We start from the raw sequence: 17,394 nt of genomic DNA, 5'->3' as shown, positions 1-17,394 counted from the left end.
AAGAAGTAGGGGATGGGGACATTGCTTCCACTCCCCCCATCATCCCTCAGAGCACAGCCTCCCCCTTTGTTTCCCTCCCCAGCTACACACCCCCACGCCAGGCTGCCAGGCTGCCAGATGCCAGGACAGCGAGGCCACTGGACTGGTTATAATGGTTTGTTTAATGTCCTTATTGGTTGAATGAACGAGTGAACAAACGAATGAATGAAAAACAAAAATCAAATGACCAAAAGTCAAACAGAAGGCTGGATTCACTGATAGAAGGACAGGCCTACAGCGGGTGTTTTGGCTTTGGGGGCCCACTGATCTGTTTCATATTGCTTTCATTCCACAGTAGGAGGTGGAGGGGGGTTAGGGGCCTGGCCAGGCTTTCTGCAAACTCAGCCCTGGCCTTGGTGAGTGGCTCATGCATGGGGAGGGGAGAGCCATGCCTGTGGGGGCTTGGGGGTGGTGGTGTCTGCATGTGTCTGGGTCCCTGTGTGTCCTGTGGAAGCCTGAGTGTGTGGGGGTGACTCTGTATGAATCCGTGCATCTCTGTGTCTGTGTGTCCTGGCTTAGAAGCTCCTCCCTGCTCAATAATGAAAGGCCCTGGGACAAGCCTCCTTTGGGTGTGGGGTGTGGAGGGTACTGGCAAGCTTTATTACTTCCTTATTTCCACCCCTGCCCTGCTCTGGCAGAGCCAGGCCTCCGTGTACCAGCCTGTCAGCTGGCGGGTTAGCGGTGATAGAGAGCTCTCCTGGGGCCTGGCAGCCTCTACCATCTGGCCAGGCTGGTATTAGGTGGGTGGGGGGACCTGTCGTAGGACGCCCCTCTGGGCTCTCAGGCTTGGCACTGGGCTCATCTCAGAGAGTAATGGGTGTAGGGGCATGTGGGAGTGCAGGTGTGTGTGAGCACTGCTGCACATGTGCCTATATGTGTGTGATTTCAGGTATGGCAAGAGTGTGCATGGGCGGCCGGGTCTGGGTGTGACTGTGAGTGGAATTTTATGTTTCTATTCATGACTGTCTATGTTCGTGTGTCCCAATGACTAGATCCTCATGGTCTGGGGTTTCTGTGTATGACGACCTATGTCACAGACAAGGGGCCAAGTGTTTGGGTTTTGGCTCTGTACGTTTTCCATGGGATGCTCCCAGACACAGGTAGGAGATAGAAAGGTGTGCATTCTCAGCTTCAATCGGGAGGGATTAACCTCCAAGTCCATTTCTTTATTTTCTTTTTAAGATTTTATTTATGTATTCATGAGAGACAGAGAGAGAGAGAGAAAGGCAGAGACAGGCAGAGAGAGAAGCGGGCTCCCTGCAGAGACCTCGATGTGGGACTCGATCCTGGGACTCTAGGATCACACCTGGGCCAAAGGCAGTCACTCAACTGCTGAGCCACGCAGGCGTCCCTCCAGGTCCATTTCTTTAGAGATTGTTCTCATTTCTCTCCCTCTGCCTGGGTGAGGCCCAGTAGTGCCGAGTCCCACTAGAGGGGCTGGAAGTTCCTGTGAAGAAAACCACGTTGCCCCAGGAGCCCTAGAACCTTGTTCCCTAGAGGCAGGCCCTGGTTTCAGGCACCATCAGAACCCCCAGGCTTCCTGGGGAGCTCCTGCAGTGACTCTCGTCACCTGCCACAACACAGATGGGACACACATAAAGCCACTCTGAAGTAGTCACACAATTATCCCAGTCATGAGCGCTGGCACAGTATCACACATGAACCAGAAACCCACACAGTAGTCACAGATCCACTGGACACGAGCACATGTGCACACACCCATGCACACATCTTGACATACAAACATTCATATGGGCACACAGATGTAAGGCACATGCCTATTTACACACAAGAACATGCCCATGAGTGGGAGGACACACATGCTTAGAGTTACATGCATGCAGACATGCTTGCTTGTGTGTTCACACACATTCTGTCCCTTCTCACCCTGGTTTCTAGTTCTTAGTCCAATACCCTGCTGCAGTTCTCTATGGATGACCCTTTGCAAGGCGGGCAAAGAAGGTCAAGTGCCACGTGCATATGGGACCCCAAGAGGAGATAACTGTGTCCCCGTTTGTATACACTCCACTGTATGTCTCATAGTCTGTGGGGTTCTAGCCCTGTGTAAAATAGGGAAATGTCTCTATGTGACACTGTGGATATTTTTCTGGATCTATGTGTATTTCCAGCAGGACTTGTATCTCTGTGTATACATTTTTGTAAGTGTGGATGACAGTGGGAAATGTGTGTATTCTGTGTCTGGATCTTGTGGACCATCGCTCCACAAATGTCTGTCTGTATATGTCCGTGCATGTGTTTGCACATATGTGTATTCCTCGTATGTATATGGCTCTAGGGTCTGGAGTCCACAGGAGGGCCGGGTGGCTCCCCTCCCTACAGAGGCTATGGCCTGGGGTGGGGCTGGGCCGGACTGGACTGAATCCCTCAGCCATTGACAGTTGTATTTACAGAGCTCCGAGGAGGACGTAATTGCTTCTATTAATCTTTCTCTGGTTGTTAATTGCTCACTTATCGGGTTGTGTATTATGCCGACTGTTGCTCTTAATTCGCCTCCGTAGCTGCAGGTGTTTGCTGCCTTATTAACTGTTAATCGGCGCGGCTAGGGATGGAGACTTAATTGGCCCCCAGAGTGGGACACAAGCAGGCCAGCCGGGCACTGACAGGCTCTTAGCCTGTCCCTGGAACCCTTACCTGTGGAGTGCAGGTGGCTACAAGGGAAGGAGTTGGCCCACTGCCATCCACAGGCAGACAGCAGTCTGGCATACAGCGGTCAGAGTGACAACTGTAGGGTATAGCCTTCATGTAATCCCGACCTCTAAAAAGCCAACCAACCAATCAGAATCCAGCTCCTACACTCCCTCTCCATCACCAACAAACTTTGTCTACCCAGGAGAGGAGCCAACCTCATTTATCTTAATTATCTGAACCTAATTGAGAACTAAGAGACCAACACAGAGTGGAGCTGGTTCTCCTCCTTGAACACCTCCTCTGCCTCCCCTCTGACCCTAGCAGTCAAGGCTAAGGTTACAGAGACTCTGGGGAAAAGGAAGGCAAGAAGGCCAGAGCCGGAAGGGGTGATGTTAGACCCAGGAAGGCCTTTCCAGCTTTTGAAGAGGCTATACAGACAACTGGAGTCCAGACAAGAGCAAGAAATTCCAAGAGGAGATCTGCTATTCCCTAGCAGGGGTGCACCCAGTCCTGCTGAGCCTCTGCTTCCGTATCCCCAACGACAGAGAACTCACTGCCTTCATGGCACTGCTACACAGCTCCCGCGGTGACAGGGTTCTTCACCCGGAGCTGACCTCTGCCCTTTTTCCCCCATGTCTCAGCAGAGGAACCCCAGTTGTCCACAGTGTGGGGACACTGAGGCCCAGAAAGGACAAGGGGTGGTCCTAGGGTTTCCCCCGACATCTGGAAACTCTTCCTGGTGTTTAGTTGTCAAGTCTTGAGCTGTGAAGGAAGTTGATTTGCTTTGGTTGGGTCCTGAGAGGAGCTGGATTCTATGGAGGGTGGGTAGAAGCTAGCCTAAGTGCCTGCTGTGTGCCAGAAGCAGCATAAGTGAATATAAAAGTGACATCTCATTGAATCCTCACATCACCTGATGAATTAGGAAGTTGATTTGCTTTGGTTGGGTCCTGAGAGGAGCTGGATTCTATGGAGGGAGGGTAGAAGCTAGCCTAAGTGCCTGTGTGCCAGAAGCAGCGTAAGTGTATATAAAAGTGACATCTCATCGAATCCTCACATCACCTGATGAATTCGGGATTTACAAAGAAGGAAACTGAGCCACAGAGAGGGGAACTAAACTTGCCCACGGCCACACAGACAGCGAAGGGCAGAACTGGGATTCTAACCAGGCCTGGTATTGCCTGGGGGTGCTGGGCAAGGTCTTTGGTCAAGGGTACCTGGACCAGTTCATCCTAATGGTTCCATAGGGGGTCGGGCCAGAACCCGAGGTCACTATTACAGTTCACCCACCCACCCCAATTCTAGGAACATTAACAAGCAAAACACTCACGCATGCGCGGCCCATGTGCCCCTCAGGCGGGATGAGAGAGAAGCAAAGGGAACCGTCCAGGGATAGTTGCCCGAACAAGTTCCGGCCCCGCCTCTATGCTAATGACATGCAGATATATGTAAATGTCTACACGCCGCCGCTCAAAACCTTTGGGAGAAATGGGATGACACAGGAGCGGTTGCTATGGAAACCCAAATGCGACCCCCTCCCCCTCTACCGCTCCAGCGAGCGCATAGACACGTGCACAAAGGCCCCGGGTCCCCGGCTCCAGAGCCCAGAGGATTACGTCTCGGAGGGTGTGCACCGAAGGCCCCTCGGAGACGGCGTCCAGCCGAGGGCAGCTGAGGCCCGAAAAGAGTCGCAAGAAAGCATCTTCTTGGGGCGCCTGCCCCTGAAGCCGAGGGGAGCTGGGTGCCTCTCCAGTCCCTGGGGACTGCTACTCGGGCCTAGCAACGTGAGCCCCGCCCAGCGTTGCTTAGCAACGTCCCCCGAGCCCAGCAACCGCCGGCCACGCCCCCTAGCAACAGCTCGCCTAATCCTTGCTCCCGGCCTCTGCCACCAGAAAGCCGCGGAAAGGGGCTTGCGGCCTGGGGCCAAGACGTGGGTGGAGGTCCTGCCGTCCGCCCCGGCCCCAAGCACGCCGCAGGGTTTCGCGGTCCGCCTCTAGCCCTGTTCGCGGGGCGAGATGCTAGAAGGCCGTCATCGCCCCCATTTGCAAGGTGGGGGGGGAACCAAAGCTCCCAAAGGAAGTCTCGGCCGAGAGTCCAGAGCCTGTTCTATCCCGTGTGCCCCGAGAAGGCAGCACACGCTCTCCTGTCTCCCTGCGGGGGAGCCCTAGGCCTGGGAAGAAGGGGTGCGCAGCCGTCTAACCCTCGACCTGCCCCAACTGCATGACCCAAGCCGCCGACTTAGATCAAGCTGCAGGTTGCATAGTAATTTGTGTCATTTACATATAGCACGGACGCTGTGGCGCTCACCAGCCCGTCGGAGCCCCGACCCCTCCCCTGGTTCACTAGTCCAGACCTCCCTCCGCGTCCTCTCCTGCGCCGCACCACACCCCGGCCCCTCTTCCTGTCCCTCCGGCTTAAGTTCCATACCTCTCCCCGCCCCCAGCTCGTCCTCCCATCCCGCCCAGCCCCGACCTCCATCCCTAGGCCGAGGGCCCCCTCTGCTGTCAGCCGCGGGTAGGGCAGCAGCAGAGCTCATGGGGCAGAGAAGAAGGATTCCCCCAAACCAACTCCCCATCCTTCCCAGCCCGGCACCGTCCAGAGCGAGGCTGGTGCAAGGGTAGACTTCCAGAGGGATGGACGGGGTACACCCCTTTAGGATAGGGGATGGGGGCTAGAAGGAGGGAGGGGTCCTGCCAGAAGAAGTTCTCTCCTGTGAGCCAGGCCCTGCCTCTTCCCACTGGGTTAGGGAGCCAGGGGGCAGCTAGTTTCCAGGTGGGTCCCCAGACTCAGTTCTCCCGAGGTCCACCCCACACTGAAATGTTTTACAATTGTAGCTGCTGTTAGGAGCTCACTCCAGGCCCCAGGCAAAGCAGCACCATCCAGCCCTAACAGCAGCTTCCAACCCCACACCGTGAATGCCCACCCTGTCCCAGGCAAGACCCTTGGGTTTCTCCTGTACCAGTCTCTGGGAGCTAGCAAGGGATACAGAGAAGAGTGGTTCCATGTAGATCTCCCAACTTACTCGACAGAGACCCACACAGAGACATGCAAGCAGACATAACATACACGCAGATGCACACCCATGCTCACGGATGCACACAGACACAGAGACGCATGGGAAATATGGTGGTACCCAACTATCCAAATGAGAAAAATCTTGGTAATGGAAAAAAATCGTTTTTGGTAAGTGAAAGCTTTAAAAACCATTGCAACTTGCTCTTTTTCTCCCTAACAATCTCTAGGTGTCTGTGCCCCCCTGCAAAAACCTCACTTCTGTCCCCCCAACCCTGGTCTTGCCCTCTCTCCCATCATTTCTTCCTCCTAGTTCAGAATACTTGCAGAATACTTGCAGAATGGCCCTGGGGCACAGTGATGGTTCTAGATCTCAAGACAAGCACCTGGCACGGCTGCCCTCCATTCCCAGCCCTTTAGCTCTGCTACATCTGTGCACAGAAACTCACAGACAATACCTACCCCGACCCACACCTGCCAGCAGATGCAGTCTCACCTTTGCCAAACTCTTTATTGAACCAAAAATCAACACCAAGCAGAACGCAGAAAAGGAAATTCAAACAGCTGACCCTCCCCTGGCTGCCCACTCCCTCTGGAACAGCCCAGGACTCAGTACTGGGGAGGGAATCAATGCCTCTCTTCTGGTGGGTAATGAGGTTCAGGTCTCTCTGGAGAAGGTACACTCAGAGCCAGCCCCATCTGAAGGACCCAAAGAGTCAGGAGTCTGGCCAGGGGGTTCTGGGGCTGCAGGGGGCTGGCAATGTAGGCCAAGATTTCCAGGGGCTGTAGGGGGCTGGGCAGGGGTTGCAGGATGGAACCCCTGGCCAGGGGATATCAATGAGGCTTGGAGCTGGTAGCTCATGGACACCAGGGATTCAAGATGCTGGAGCAGGGCCTGGTGGGGACATGAGGCCCTGTGGAGGTGGTGGCCACGGCCAGATGGTGCTGCTGAATAGGGATGCCAGGACTGGCACGGGCCTGGTTTGGGGGGCCACTGCCCTCTCCCAGGACTTTGCCAGGTTCCAGGCTCTCCCCACAGTCTCCCCCTGCCTCTGGGGGGCCTCGGCCAAGCACAAATTCCCCTTGGAGCCAGGCTGCTATTGCCCTGGCTCTGCTGCAGAGCAGGCCTTGGGGGAGGAGAGCCCTTCGGGGCCACATTGGGACTCCTGTCCTCCGGCTGATGGCGTCTCCTCTCCACTTTTCTGTTGAAGGAGGTCATCTTTTGAACCTTCTCCCACAAAGGGCTGGACTCTGCTGTGTCTAGAAGCCCTGCCTTGGGGAGCAGTACAGCTAACACCAGACTTGAGTGAGTGGCTTCCAGGCCTGGGGAAAGAGGGAGCGGAGAGTCCAAAGGCCAGGTAGGAGAGAACATACAGTCCCGAGAAGCTACATGGTGGCTGCAGCAGGAGGTCTACAGATTAGGCCCCAGGAAGGGCTCTCCAGCAAGGAGATGGGGGCCCATGAGATGCTGGAAACAGTAAGGAGGAGGGGGAGGTCGTCTCGGTTGAGTTACTTCCAGCAGGGGAATGACTCCCCTGACTGAAGGTGGGGAACAGATGGCTGGACCTTAGGACCATATGGGTTCAGAGTCTACGGCATTGTCTCCAAGACAGGCAGCTCAGAACAGCCAAGCGCTCTGCTTGGAAATGGGTGCAGCCCCCCCCGACACTCCACCCTCACCCCAGGTGTTCTGCTGAAGCCATGCTCTATGCACAAAGGCCAACCTTGGCCTAGGACAACTGTGGCGAAAACTTCCCTCTTTCCTGTGTCAGGTGATGCTTTCAGTTGTTTGAGGGTCCCACCCCTGTCGCACTGGGTAAGGATCAAATGTGGCTGTCCCATGAGTTTCTATTCAGGATGCCTCGTTGAAGAGGCCAGTCTGTGTGGCTGTTAGGAGCCTAGTCTCTGCAGCTGAGCTGCCCGGTGTGAGGCCTGGCTCTGCTGACTGGCTGTGTGACTGTGGGCAAGCCACCTGCTTTCTCCCTACCTCAGTGTCCTCATCTGTGAAATAGAGAAACCGATAGCACCAATCTGATGGGGTTATTCTGAGGACCAAATGAACTAGTATAGTTAAAGCTTCTGGGACACTGCCTGGCCCACGGTAAGCAATACACAGCTCTCACTGCTACCCCATGTGCCCGCCGCAGGAATTCCCTCCTGAGATGGGCCTGCCTCTGTGGACACAGGGGTGACTGTCAACCGTGCACCCTCTGGTCACGGGTGAGGGGAGGCAGGGTCTGGTATGGGCAATGGGGCACTCACCGGGGCCTCCAAGAGGGCGCAGTCTGGTGGGCAGGAGCTGGAAGGCGGGCAGGGGCAGCAGGACCACCCACACATGTTCCACGGCGGCCAGGCCATGACACTGCTTATTGTTGAGGTAGGAATAGAGTAGGCGGCAGTTCTGGGTGTCCCGAGCCCCTTGTGGGCACAGTCTGACCACGCAGATGTCCTGCAGTTGCAGGAAGGAGGGTGGCTTTGGGGGCAGAGAACACCCCTGCTCTCATCTAAACTTCTGACAATGGGCAGCCCGGGTGGCTCAGCGGTTTAGCGCCGCCTTCAGCCCAGGACGTGATCCTGGAGACTGACGGGCTCCCTGCAAGGAGCCTGCTTCTCCCTCTGCCTGTGTCTCTGTCCCTCTCTCTGCGTCTCATGAATGAATAAATAAAATCTTAAAAAATAAGAATAAACCTCTGACAAGGGGCACCTGGGTGGCTCAGTGGTTGAGCATCTGCCTTTGACTCAGGGCATGATCCGAGGGTCCTGGGATTGAGTCCCATATTGGGCTCCCCACAGGGAGCCTGCTTCTCCCTCTGCCTATATCTCTGCCTCTCTCTGTGTGTCTCTCATGAATAAATAAATAAAATCTTAAATCAAAAAACCTCTGATGACCTTGTGAAGATGTGTGTCCCCACTTTTCAGAGGAGGAAAGAGAGGGACTTGAGTGTCTACAGTTATAGTGGGAACTAGACCCCAACACCCTAAACCAGGTCTCTGCTCCAGAGGTGGAGAGAGGGGGACCATGCTAGAAGGGTCCCATGCTAGAAGGAGAGGGGGGAGAGGATGGCAGTTACCTTGGCCTTGGCTGGGCAGATGCTGGCCAAAAGTTCCCAGACAGTATTGGAGGGGATGCAGCCTGCTGAATGGATCACCTCAGGCAGGGCCTGGAGACAGGTAGGGATGGCCGGTCAGCCCTCAACACCAGCTACCGAGAAGCCATAGCCTTCAGTGACAAGGATGGACCGACAGGATACCAGGACCCCAGGAAGGTCAGTGGCTGCCCAGGAAGCCGTGACTGCCACTGGAGGTCTACAGCTTGTTGGGGCCAGTCTCCTACAGCTCCTCAGAAGCCCTGTCCTCCCTCCTTGAATCTTCCACCCACATCCAACAGTTCAGCTGATTGTTCACTCAACAATCACTCCTAAAACCCTCCCCTGGGCTACAGAGGCATGAGACTCCTCTCCTGGGGCCCTCTCACATTAGGCCTTGGGTTACAGGGAATCTGACCTCTGTGTGTCCCTGCAGGAATGGGCTGGTGTCTCATTTGGCCCATGCCCAGTACAGGGTCAGGCACAGACAGGGTGCCAATGCCTTATTTTAGAAGGAGTAGAAGAATGAATGAAAGTGGGGAGTTGACTGGCCAGTGTGTGAGGGAGACCCTGGCAAGCAGGGCTGGAGTACCATGAGGAGCCGACAGCTGCTTCCAGAGACCAGCTGGGCTTTAGCTCTGAACCGCTTGATGGAGAACATGTCCAGAGCTCCCTCCCAGGGCGGCTGGCCGGGCAGGGCCTCTGTGGGCCCAGCAGGCATCTGGAGCCTAGAGAGGACAGAGAGGGCCAGACAGAGCAGGTTGGCAGGACATTCCTCACCATCTCCTGACTTTTCTGAGAAGGTCTTGTGTTCCTAATGTGGGGGCTGGAACACTCAACCAAGCATGGCCTTGTAAGGGTGGGGGTGGGGACCAGCAGACAGGGATGATTGGTTCCATTGCACAGAGGAGGAAACTGAGACCCCCAGAAGAGGCGGGGTTAGCCCAAGACCACAAAGAAGAGTCCATACTGTGTCTGCTGCCCCCCACGTGGCCGCCTCCATGGACCCTCCCCCAGCCCCAGTCCCCCACCTGTCCTGGAGCTGTGTGGGAGGCTTCTCCCTAGTTTGGGGCATCTCTGGAGAGGATGCAAGGGCCGGGCTTGGGGCCCTCTGGAAGACACTGTCCCCCATCCTCCTAGTAGCTGTGAGGGAGTCTGGCAGCTCACACGAGGGCTTCCAGTCTGCAAAGAACAGAAGGGAAGCTGACAGGCAGGCAGCTAGATGAAGCCAGCCTAGGGCTTCAGAACCAGGCTTTGAACAGGGTCTTTTTGAAGTGACCTGGGTCACAGGTGTGCCCAGCCTGCCACCTTCTCCCAGGGCCATGAATCCCTGTTACTACTGAGCCCACCCTCAGCCCCAGCCTGCCTACCACCCCTTCACCCAGCCTGTGTCTCCCCAAACCCATGCAGATTCGGCAGCTGGGGTCCAGGAAGTGGTGCTCGTGCTGCTCCGTGGTGTCCTCGTCCTGCTCTGTGGTGGCCTTGTCCTGCTCCGTGGTGGCCTTTGATGGGGCAGGCAGGGCCAAGGTGCTACAGTCTATGGACACCATGGGTTCCTAGGAGGCACAAGAGGAGAGAGCGGGTAGACTGGAAAGGCACTGGGGGCGGGGGTGCGAGCAGATTTCTATGAGTGGGGAGCCTCAGGGATGTGGTCTTATTTTTCCAAATAACACATCCTTTTATTGCAGAGGTACCATGAGCTTGTTATAGGGCAGCCCCGGTGGCTCAGCGGTTTAGCGCCGCCTTCAGCCCAGGGTGTGATCCTGGAGACCTGGGATGGAGTCCCACATTAGGCTCCCTGCATGGAGCCTGCTTCTCCCTCTGTGTGTGTGTGTCTGTGTGTGTGTGTGTGTGTGTGTGATGAATAAATACATAAAATCTTAAAAAAAAAAAAAAAAGAAAGAAAATCCGGGAAATATAGAAAATATGAAAATTACCTAAAAATCACCCCTTGTCCCAGCACTCAGAGACAGTGATGGGCATTCTGGGTATTACCTGTAACGGTTTTCCTAACCACAGGGTTTGGGGGGTCCTTTGACTAGAACAGCTGGGATCAGATGTTCAACCTGTATTCTCACTGCGTCCGTGCACCACAGCGGGGCCGTCTGCACGTTACACAGGCCTGTCCACTGGTGCGCCGACACTCGAGGCATAGCCTCGATTGCGGGACAGTGGGGTGGTTCCCACATTTTCACCACTGCAAACAGTGCTGAGGACATCCTCATGCAGAAAGTGTTTTTTGAGAATTTCAACTGTGTCCTTGGGACAAGTTTTCAACCCCAGACGGCAGAATCAGGGAGAAAGAACGTTTTTCTGAGACTTGATGCTCCCTGCCTAATCCCCCTTCCCCCTCACAGTAGAGACCGCTTCAAACACAAAACAAACCTGGCTTGAGGAAGATTTTAAAAGATCTTGAAACTCTTGCCTCCTAAACCACCTCCAGAGTAGCACCAAGGCACGGGCTTCAAGTCACCGCTCCCCCATGACCCACTACGTGACCCTGGGCAAAGGGCTTCAGGTTCCTGATCCAGGACATGCCTCCCCTACCTCGTAGGTCACGGTGGGATCTGAATGAGGCACTGTTTGTAAACAGTAAAGGGACACACAGCAGGTGCTCGAGGAAGGATGTTATTATGGTACTCTGCAACTCTCTCCCCAGTGGAGACTTCTTTCTGGGTTTTCTAGTTCCTCCATCTACAATTATGTTCAATGTATTCAGGGAATACCACTTGGTTTGGTTTGGGGACTCCCTTCCACACAGGCAGCTGTTCTGGTGCTTGGCCTGGATACCAGCTTGGAAGGGGTGAGGGCAGGGGAGCAGGGATTTTTGTCTTTCGTGCTCATTGTCATTTACCCAGTGAGCATGGCTCATGGGGTCCATCCGCACTGTCCATCCCGGACACATAGCTGATTAGAGTCAGGTGAACATCTGACCCAGGGAATACCTCAGCTAAGCCAGAGCAGCCTCCTGAGAGTGGCTGCAATAAGCCAAGGGGAGCTCCGATCGTCTGTGGGAGGCTGAGCTGATGATGAGCTCATTGATTTTAGGGCTGCTGAGCCACCATGTCAGGCCACATGCAGGATGGAGGGGCGAAAGGGAAGAAGGAAGGAGCAGGATGGACATGAGGATGGAGCAGATCCCCAGCAATAAGAGGGGAGTGTAGCAACTGCCTTGGGCTCCAGGTGGTTCTGTGCGGCGCACATAGTGTCCCTAACCCCCACCACCAAAGAGAGTAGGTGTGTATTGTTCACATCCAGAAGCAGTCACTGACTCAAACAGCATGGCCCTTCTGCTTCCCAACCAGAGATCTGTGGTGGACACAGAGATCTTGCTACCACTCATGTGGGGTGCCTTGGCATCAGGCCAGAAGGAAGTGACCGGCACCAAGAAGGTGTGGACAGGCCAGGGCCAGGGTTCCGCCCCACATCACCTGGACCCCCATGGTAATAGTCACCACTTTGTTCACGACAAAGAGCTTGAGACGCACAGTAGTCCAGTGACTTGCTCAAGGTCACCCAGCTGCCGAGGTGAGGAGTGGGACCCTGGGCACAAGCCCCCAACCCGAGCCAGGCCAGGCTGCCACTTACCACCAGATCCTCTAGGGTCAGCGTCTGGTCCACGTCCCGCAGGATCTCGACTTCACCCTTGTGAGTCAGCTTGAAGGCCGGGAGGCTGCACAGCTCCTTCTGCTGCTGCTCAATGATCTCCAGGCCCTGGTAGGGCCCAGCAGCCCAAACTCAGCCAGGTCAGGGGGTCTCAAGCCCCCAGGAGCCCAAGGGCGCACTTTCCTCCCGAGGCCCCCTTCCTGTGCCAACCTTTCCTCTTCCTTCATACTTCTGCTTCCACCACTCCCCTCACCTAACAAGCCCCATGCCCTACTGCTCCATATTCTACTCATTCACCCTCCAAACTCAAGACCTGCCTCCTCCAGCAAGCCTTCCTGAACTTCACCTTCTCCCACAAGTCAATTCTGCCTCTGACTGCACCCCAGCCTCTGTCCTGGGAAGGATAAGGTGGAGTCGAAAGAGTGCAGGCTCTGGAGCATCAGTTGGGTTGTTACTAGAGACCCCCAAGGTAGTGTGGCCTTGCACAAGCACTTCACTGCTCTGAACCTCGGTTTATCTGTTCTCTAGGAATTCAATTAAGGGCATTAAATTAAACAGCAAATGTAGAATGCTTGGCTGGAGGCTGGCTCACAGTAAATGCTACCTGTCATTCTTATTGTTGATCAATGTCATCCTATCTGTGATGTTTCCTGGAAGCCTGGAGGAGGTCCCATTCTCTCTGGCAGGGCTGGCTTCATGAGTGTGGGCTCCTGCTGTGGTACAGGGCACCACACCTCACAGGGCCCCATGCTTTACACTCTCGCCACCTTGAAATTCTTAATAGTTGCTGAACAAAAGGCCACACGTTTTTGTTTTGCACTGCCCCCACCCAGTTATGTAGCTGGTCCTGCTCCTGGTCCTCCACAGGTCCCTGGACAGAAGCCCAGCCTATAGTGGACAGAGTCACCCAGTGGATTCTAGGTGAATCTAATCAGCCCAATGTCTTCCAGAACAGGGGCCTCAGCACGCCAACCCATCCCACTGGCCTATTCTTAGATTAGTCCCCTCTCTCTCATGGGCCACCAGCAAGCATTCCCCAAAGCCGGCTCAGTGCCCACACCTTCCCTGTCCCTGAGCAGGAAGAAGACACCCATGGACATGGGGTATACAGGGCCATAACAGTGGAACATGAGTGCTATGGGGTCCTTCCCCCAGCCTAGGGGCAGTGAGAAGACTTCCAGTCTTTTGGAGAGCTTCTGAGGCTGAGATGGGAGCAGGGGCACCGCCAGGGGGTTGTCTACCCCCATCAATGGTGGATGACAATCCTGGACTCCAGACTCCGGACCATCACGCCCAGTACCCGCCCCACCCACAGCCCAGCTGCACAGAAAAGCAAGTGGACGATGACACCTCTCGGGGTTTCACCTCTCTACCAAGCTTTCCATCCCCAGTCCCTTTCACCCCCGCAGCTTCTTTTCCATTTTTTTGTGGAGAGAGTCTCTCTCTCTCTCTCCATGTGTGCTTGCTCTTTCCATTTCCTCCCATCTCTGTCTTGTGCTCCCCAGATCTCACCGCCCAGCCCCCTCACTCTGCTGTCTCTTCTGCTGCATCCTTGGGCCATCCCCTCCCCGTGTCCCTCCCCCGTCACCTATCCTGACCTGACCCAACAGCTCACCCTTTTTTCCTCCTGGTCCCGCCAGCAGGCCAGCTCTTGGGGCGCCAATTGGGTTGAGCTCATCTGCACCAGGTCTTCAGGGGTGACATCTCCCCGAACCACTTTGAGAAATAGGTCCTGCAGGGACAGGCATGGGGGCTGCACCACACTGCTTCAGAAGCCCCCACCCTAACATCCTGCCAGGGCCTCAAGCCCCCAAGAGAGGGTTTGGTTGCCCCAAACCCATCTCACTGGATTCCGGGGGTCACGCAGGTTGAACAGCAGGCTGCGGTACTTGGTCTTGTAGCGACAGCTGGTGGTTTGTGTCAGGTTGAAGAGGGCTGTCTCGATGCCAGCAGCGATGCCCTCCACCACCTCCTCACTCAGCACCAGGTCTGGGAGCTCCTGGAGGCTGTGGGGGTTAAGAGTGGAACCACAGCTCTGAGCCCATGAGGCGATTTAGGCTCTCTACCCGACGGGGAGAGTATGGAGCAGGATCTGGACCCCAATGGAGGGGTTTCCATTCTGCACATCTTCCTACATATACACATTTATTCTCACCCCAACTCTGTGAGGAGGTGATATTATCATTCTCCATTACAGATGGGATGAGCAAGGCTCAGAGAATATAAGGGTTTTGCCTATGGCCACATGATAGTGACAAAGCAAAATCTGACTGCTCAGCCCAGGCTTTAGCCTTGGCCAGTGGAACTGTGATGGAGGAAGCCTGGGTGGGGGTGCAGTGGGGTGAGAAGGCAGGGAACAGAGCCCTGCACCAGGTCGTGGGGGATGACGTGTGTGGCTTTTTTTTTTTTTTTTTAAGATTTTACTTATTCATTCATGACACACACACACACACATACACACACAGAGAGAGAGAGAGAGAGAGAGAGAGGCAGAGACACAGGCAGAGGGAGAAACAGGCTCCATGCAGGGAGCCTGACGTGGGACTCAATCCCAGGTCTCTAGGATCAGGTCCTGGGCTGCCCTAAACCGCTGAGCCACTGGGGCTGCCCAACGTGTGTCTCTTTTGCCAAGTCCTACCCTCTCTGAGCCTTGGTCTCACCATTGTAAATGAAAGCTCGGGGTTCAGATCTCTCAGATGCTCCCAGTGGAGTCTCACTGTGTCTGAAAGCATTTGCTGTGGCTGATGACCATTTGGACATGAGCAGCATTGGCAAAATGGGAGAGCATGACCTTGAAGCCAGAGAGACCCAGGTTCAAATGTCAGTTCTCCACCAGCTCACTGTGCTGGCAAAAGACCTCACAGCTACAAAATGGGGTTAGTCAGACATTCAGAAGCCCTGAGAACATGGCATGGGCCGGGGAGGTGAGCACGGCTCTCAGGATGTCACGGATGTCAGGGAAGTGGGGAGTGAGACCTTACCGGCTCCGCAGCACCTCCTGCATAGCATGGACCACTGTGTTCCGTACCCCAACATCCAGGGATAGCTTCTCCTGTTGAGGCTGAAGCTGAGCTACAGAAAAAGAGTCACAAACTCTCATGAGATGCAGCAGAGCAAGAGGAAGGGGTAACTCAATGCTGAGGGGTTTAGGCAGGCAACGGGGTGGGGGGGTCCCACCCTTAGGGACCTGAGATGTCTAGGATCCAGTCCCAGGCAGCTGGCAGCCCCCATCTCTCTGGGGAAGGACTGAAGGCGGTGAGAGTGGGGGATCGGAGGTGAGAGAAGAAAGAGTACTAGCAGGGGCTGGGGTCAGAAGCTGGGCAGGAGGCCCTGACAGTCCCAAGCAGCCCCTGGAAGACAAGTCCACAGCCCCTCACCCGAGTCTTCTCCTCCATCTTGTTCACCAGGCTCCTCCTCTTCAGCCTTGACAGGGGCAGACTGTGGGGAAGGGGAAACTGAAGCCATGATCTGGGAGCAGCTGCTCCCCCAATCATCTCCCCACCTTCTCCTTGAGCCATGCTGGGCAAGGGAAGCAGCACTCACCCCAGGACACTCAGGCCAGGCCTTCTTTTTTTTTTTTTTTTTAAAGATTTTATTTATTTATTCATGAGAGACACAGAGAGAGAGAGAGAGGCAGAGACACAGGCACAGGGAGAAGCAGGCTCCATGCAAGGAGCCCGATGTGGGCCTTGATCCCGGGTCTCCAGAATCACACCCTGGGCTGCAGGCGGCGCTAAACCGCTGCGCCACTGGGGCTGCCCCAGGCCAGGCCTTCTGAACAGGAGCTCCCTCCTGCCAGAGAAAGAGGATATGGATGGGTGGGGGGTGGGGTCGCCGAGGGGAATGGAATGACTCCTCAAATGGCAAAAGAAGTCAGAGGCCACCAGGGGCCCATGCATCCCTGCTGAGGGAGGGGGCCAGAGGGCCTGATGATGGCAGGACATGCTGGTCAGCCAGGAACAAAGATCAGCGATTGCTCTTTCTCTGAATGCACTGGAAGCTCAGCCCCTGCCTTGCTCCAGTCATGCTCCTGAATTCAGGAGTACAGGACAAAGGACACACAGACACACACACCACCGCCCAGCCAGACAAGTGGCGGTCTAACCCTGTCTCTGGCTATCATATTCTGTGTGACCATGAGCCAGTCACACCTGTGTGGTGGCAGTGACATCTCTGTGAGGCAGGTGTGAACGTGCAGGGATTATGTAACGCTGCCTGTGTGAAGAACCTGCTCCGTACCTGACACCTGCTGGGGCCTTGGGCCATGGGCCTTTCCTTCCTTCTGGGCCTCTGGACCAGTGATGCTAAGCTGACCTCCATCATGTTCTCCAGAACCTCCAACTTTGGAGGCTGAGGCTCCCCTGCCTGGCCATGGCTGATGGCCCCCAGGAGGTGGATCACTGGCCCGGAACCAAGCTGCAGGGGTAGGAAAGCACTTCAGAACTGAGCAGCGAGGCCCTTCCCAGACCTCACTTCACCTGTACTTGGTTTAGTCTCTTTCCCCCAATGCACTGCAAGCAACATGAGGACAGAGAACTAGATGTCTTGGTCCCGCTTTATTCCCACTGCCTAGAATAGGCCTGACACAAAGTAGCATTCAAGAAATGTTTGCTGACTACATGGTCTCTGTGACAGGAGAGCAATCTGTCTTTATTCTCACCCTCTCGTCTTCCCCTCTCACCCTCAGCCCTTTATAAGTATTTCAAGGTGCAGAGTGAAGCTTTTCACTGTGTTTGCACAGTGCAAACACCTGTTTGCACAGGTGCAAAAGTTTGCACCTTTGTTTCAAGGTGCAGCTTTTTGTGAGCTATAGAATCTATCCTCTTGCCCTTTTTGCTTTGGCTGCTGGGAAGCTCAGCATTAACTTTGTTGTACCTTTCCAGGATTGGCAGAGGGTGAGAGGTTATCACATCAAGATTTCCCCTTCTTTTTTCTCCTTTCTCTCTTACTTTAAGGCTCCTCTCCCATTTCAAGTATGTTTTGATTCTTTTAATTTATTGCAAAC

At 55.0% G+C, this 17,394-nt stretch overlaps 1 protein-coding gene across 7 annotated transcripts in view; it reads right to left on the bottom strand.

Annotated features, from left to right (window-relative positions):
• Positions 1 to 6,189: 6,189 nt before the first annotated feature.
• The window catches only part of SPOCD1 (SPOC domain containing 1), a 41,225-nt gene continuing 30,020 nt past the window's right edge, over positions 6,190 to 17,394 (bottom strand). For 3 of the 7 annotated variants that reach the window (XM_072750400.1, XM_072750404.1, XM_072750403.1), the window contains 11 exons: positions 15,767 to 15,827; positions 15,371 to 15,461; positions 14,236 to 14,395; positions 14,005 to 14,121; positions 12,372 to 12,497; positions 10,186 to 10,339; positions 9,815 to 9,965; positions 9,376 to 9,511; positions 8,769 to 8,858; positions 7,960 to 8,146; positions 6,190 to 7,020 (listed from right to left, as the gene is read on the bottom strand). In XM_072750400.1, coding sequence (XP_072606501.1) covers positions 6,356 to 7,020; positions 7,960 to 8,146; positions 8,769 to 8,858; positions 9,376 to 9,511; positions 9,815 to 9,965; positions 10,186 to 10,339; positions 12,372 to 12,497; positions 14,005 to 14,121; positions 14,236 to 14,395; positions 15,371 to 15,461; positions 15,767 to 15,827 — 1,938 coding nt within the window. In that variant the 3' untranslated portion in view covers positions 6,190 to 6,355. Of the gene's footprint in view, positions 7,021 to 7,959; positions 8,147 to 8,768; positions 8,859 to 9,375; positions 9,512 to 9,814; positions 9,966 to 10,185; positions 10,340 to 12,371; positions 12,498 to 14,004; positions 14,122 to 14,235; positions 14,396 to 15,370; positions 15,462 to 15,766; positions 15,828 to 16,628; positions 16,806 to 17,394 lie in introns of all 7 variants that reach the window. The other 4 variants (XM_026014494.2, XM_072750399.1, XM_072750402.1 and 1 more) reach the window with 4 other exon arrangements.

The sequence above is a fragment of the Vulpes vulpes genome, chromosome 2, assembly GCF_048418805.1.
Source record: "Vulpes vulpes isolate BD-2025 chromosome 2, VulVul3, whole genome shotgun sequence".
NCBI lineage: Eukaryota > Metazoa > Chordata > Mammalia > Carnivora > Canidae > Vulpes > Vulpes vulpes.
The sequence above is the reverse complement of the archived record's forward strand: the minus strand, read 5'-3'. Positions and strand labels throughout refer to the sequence as shown.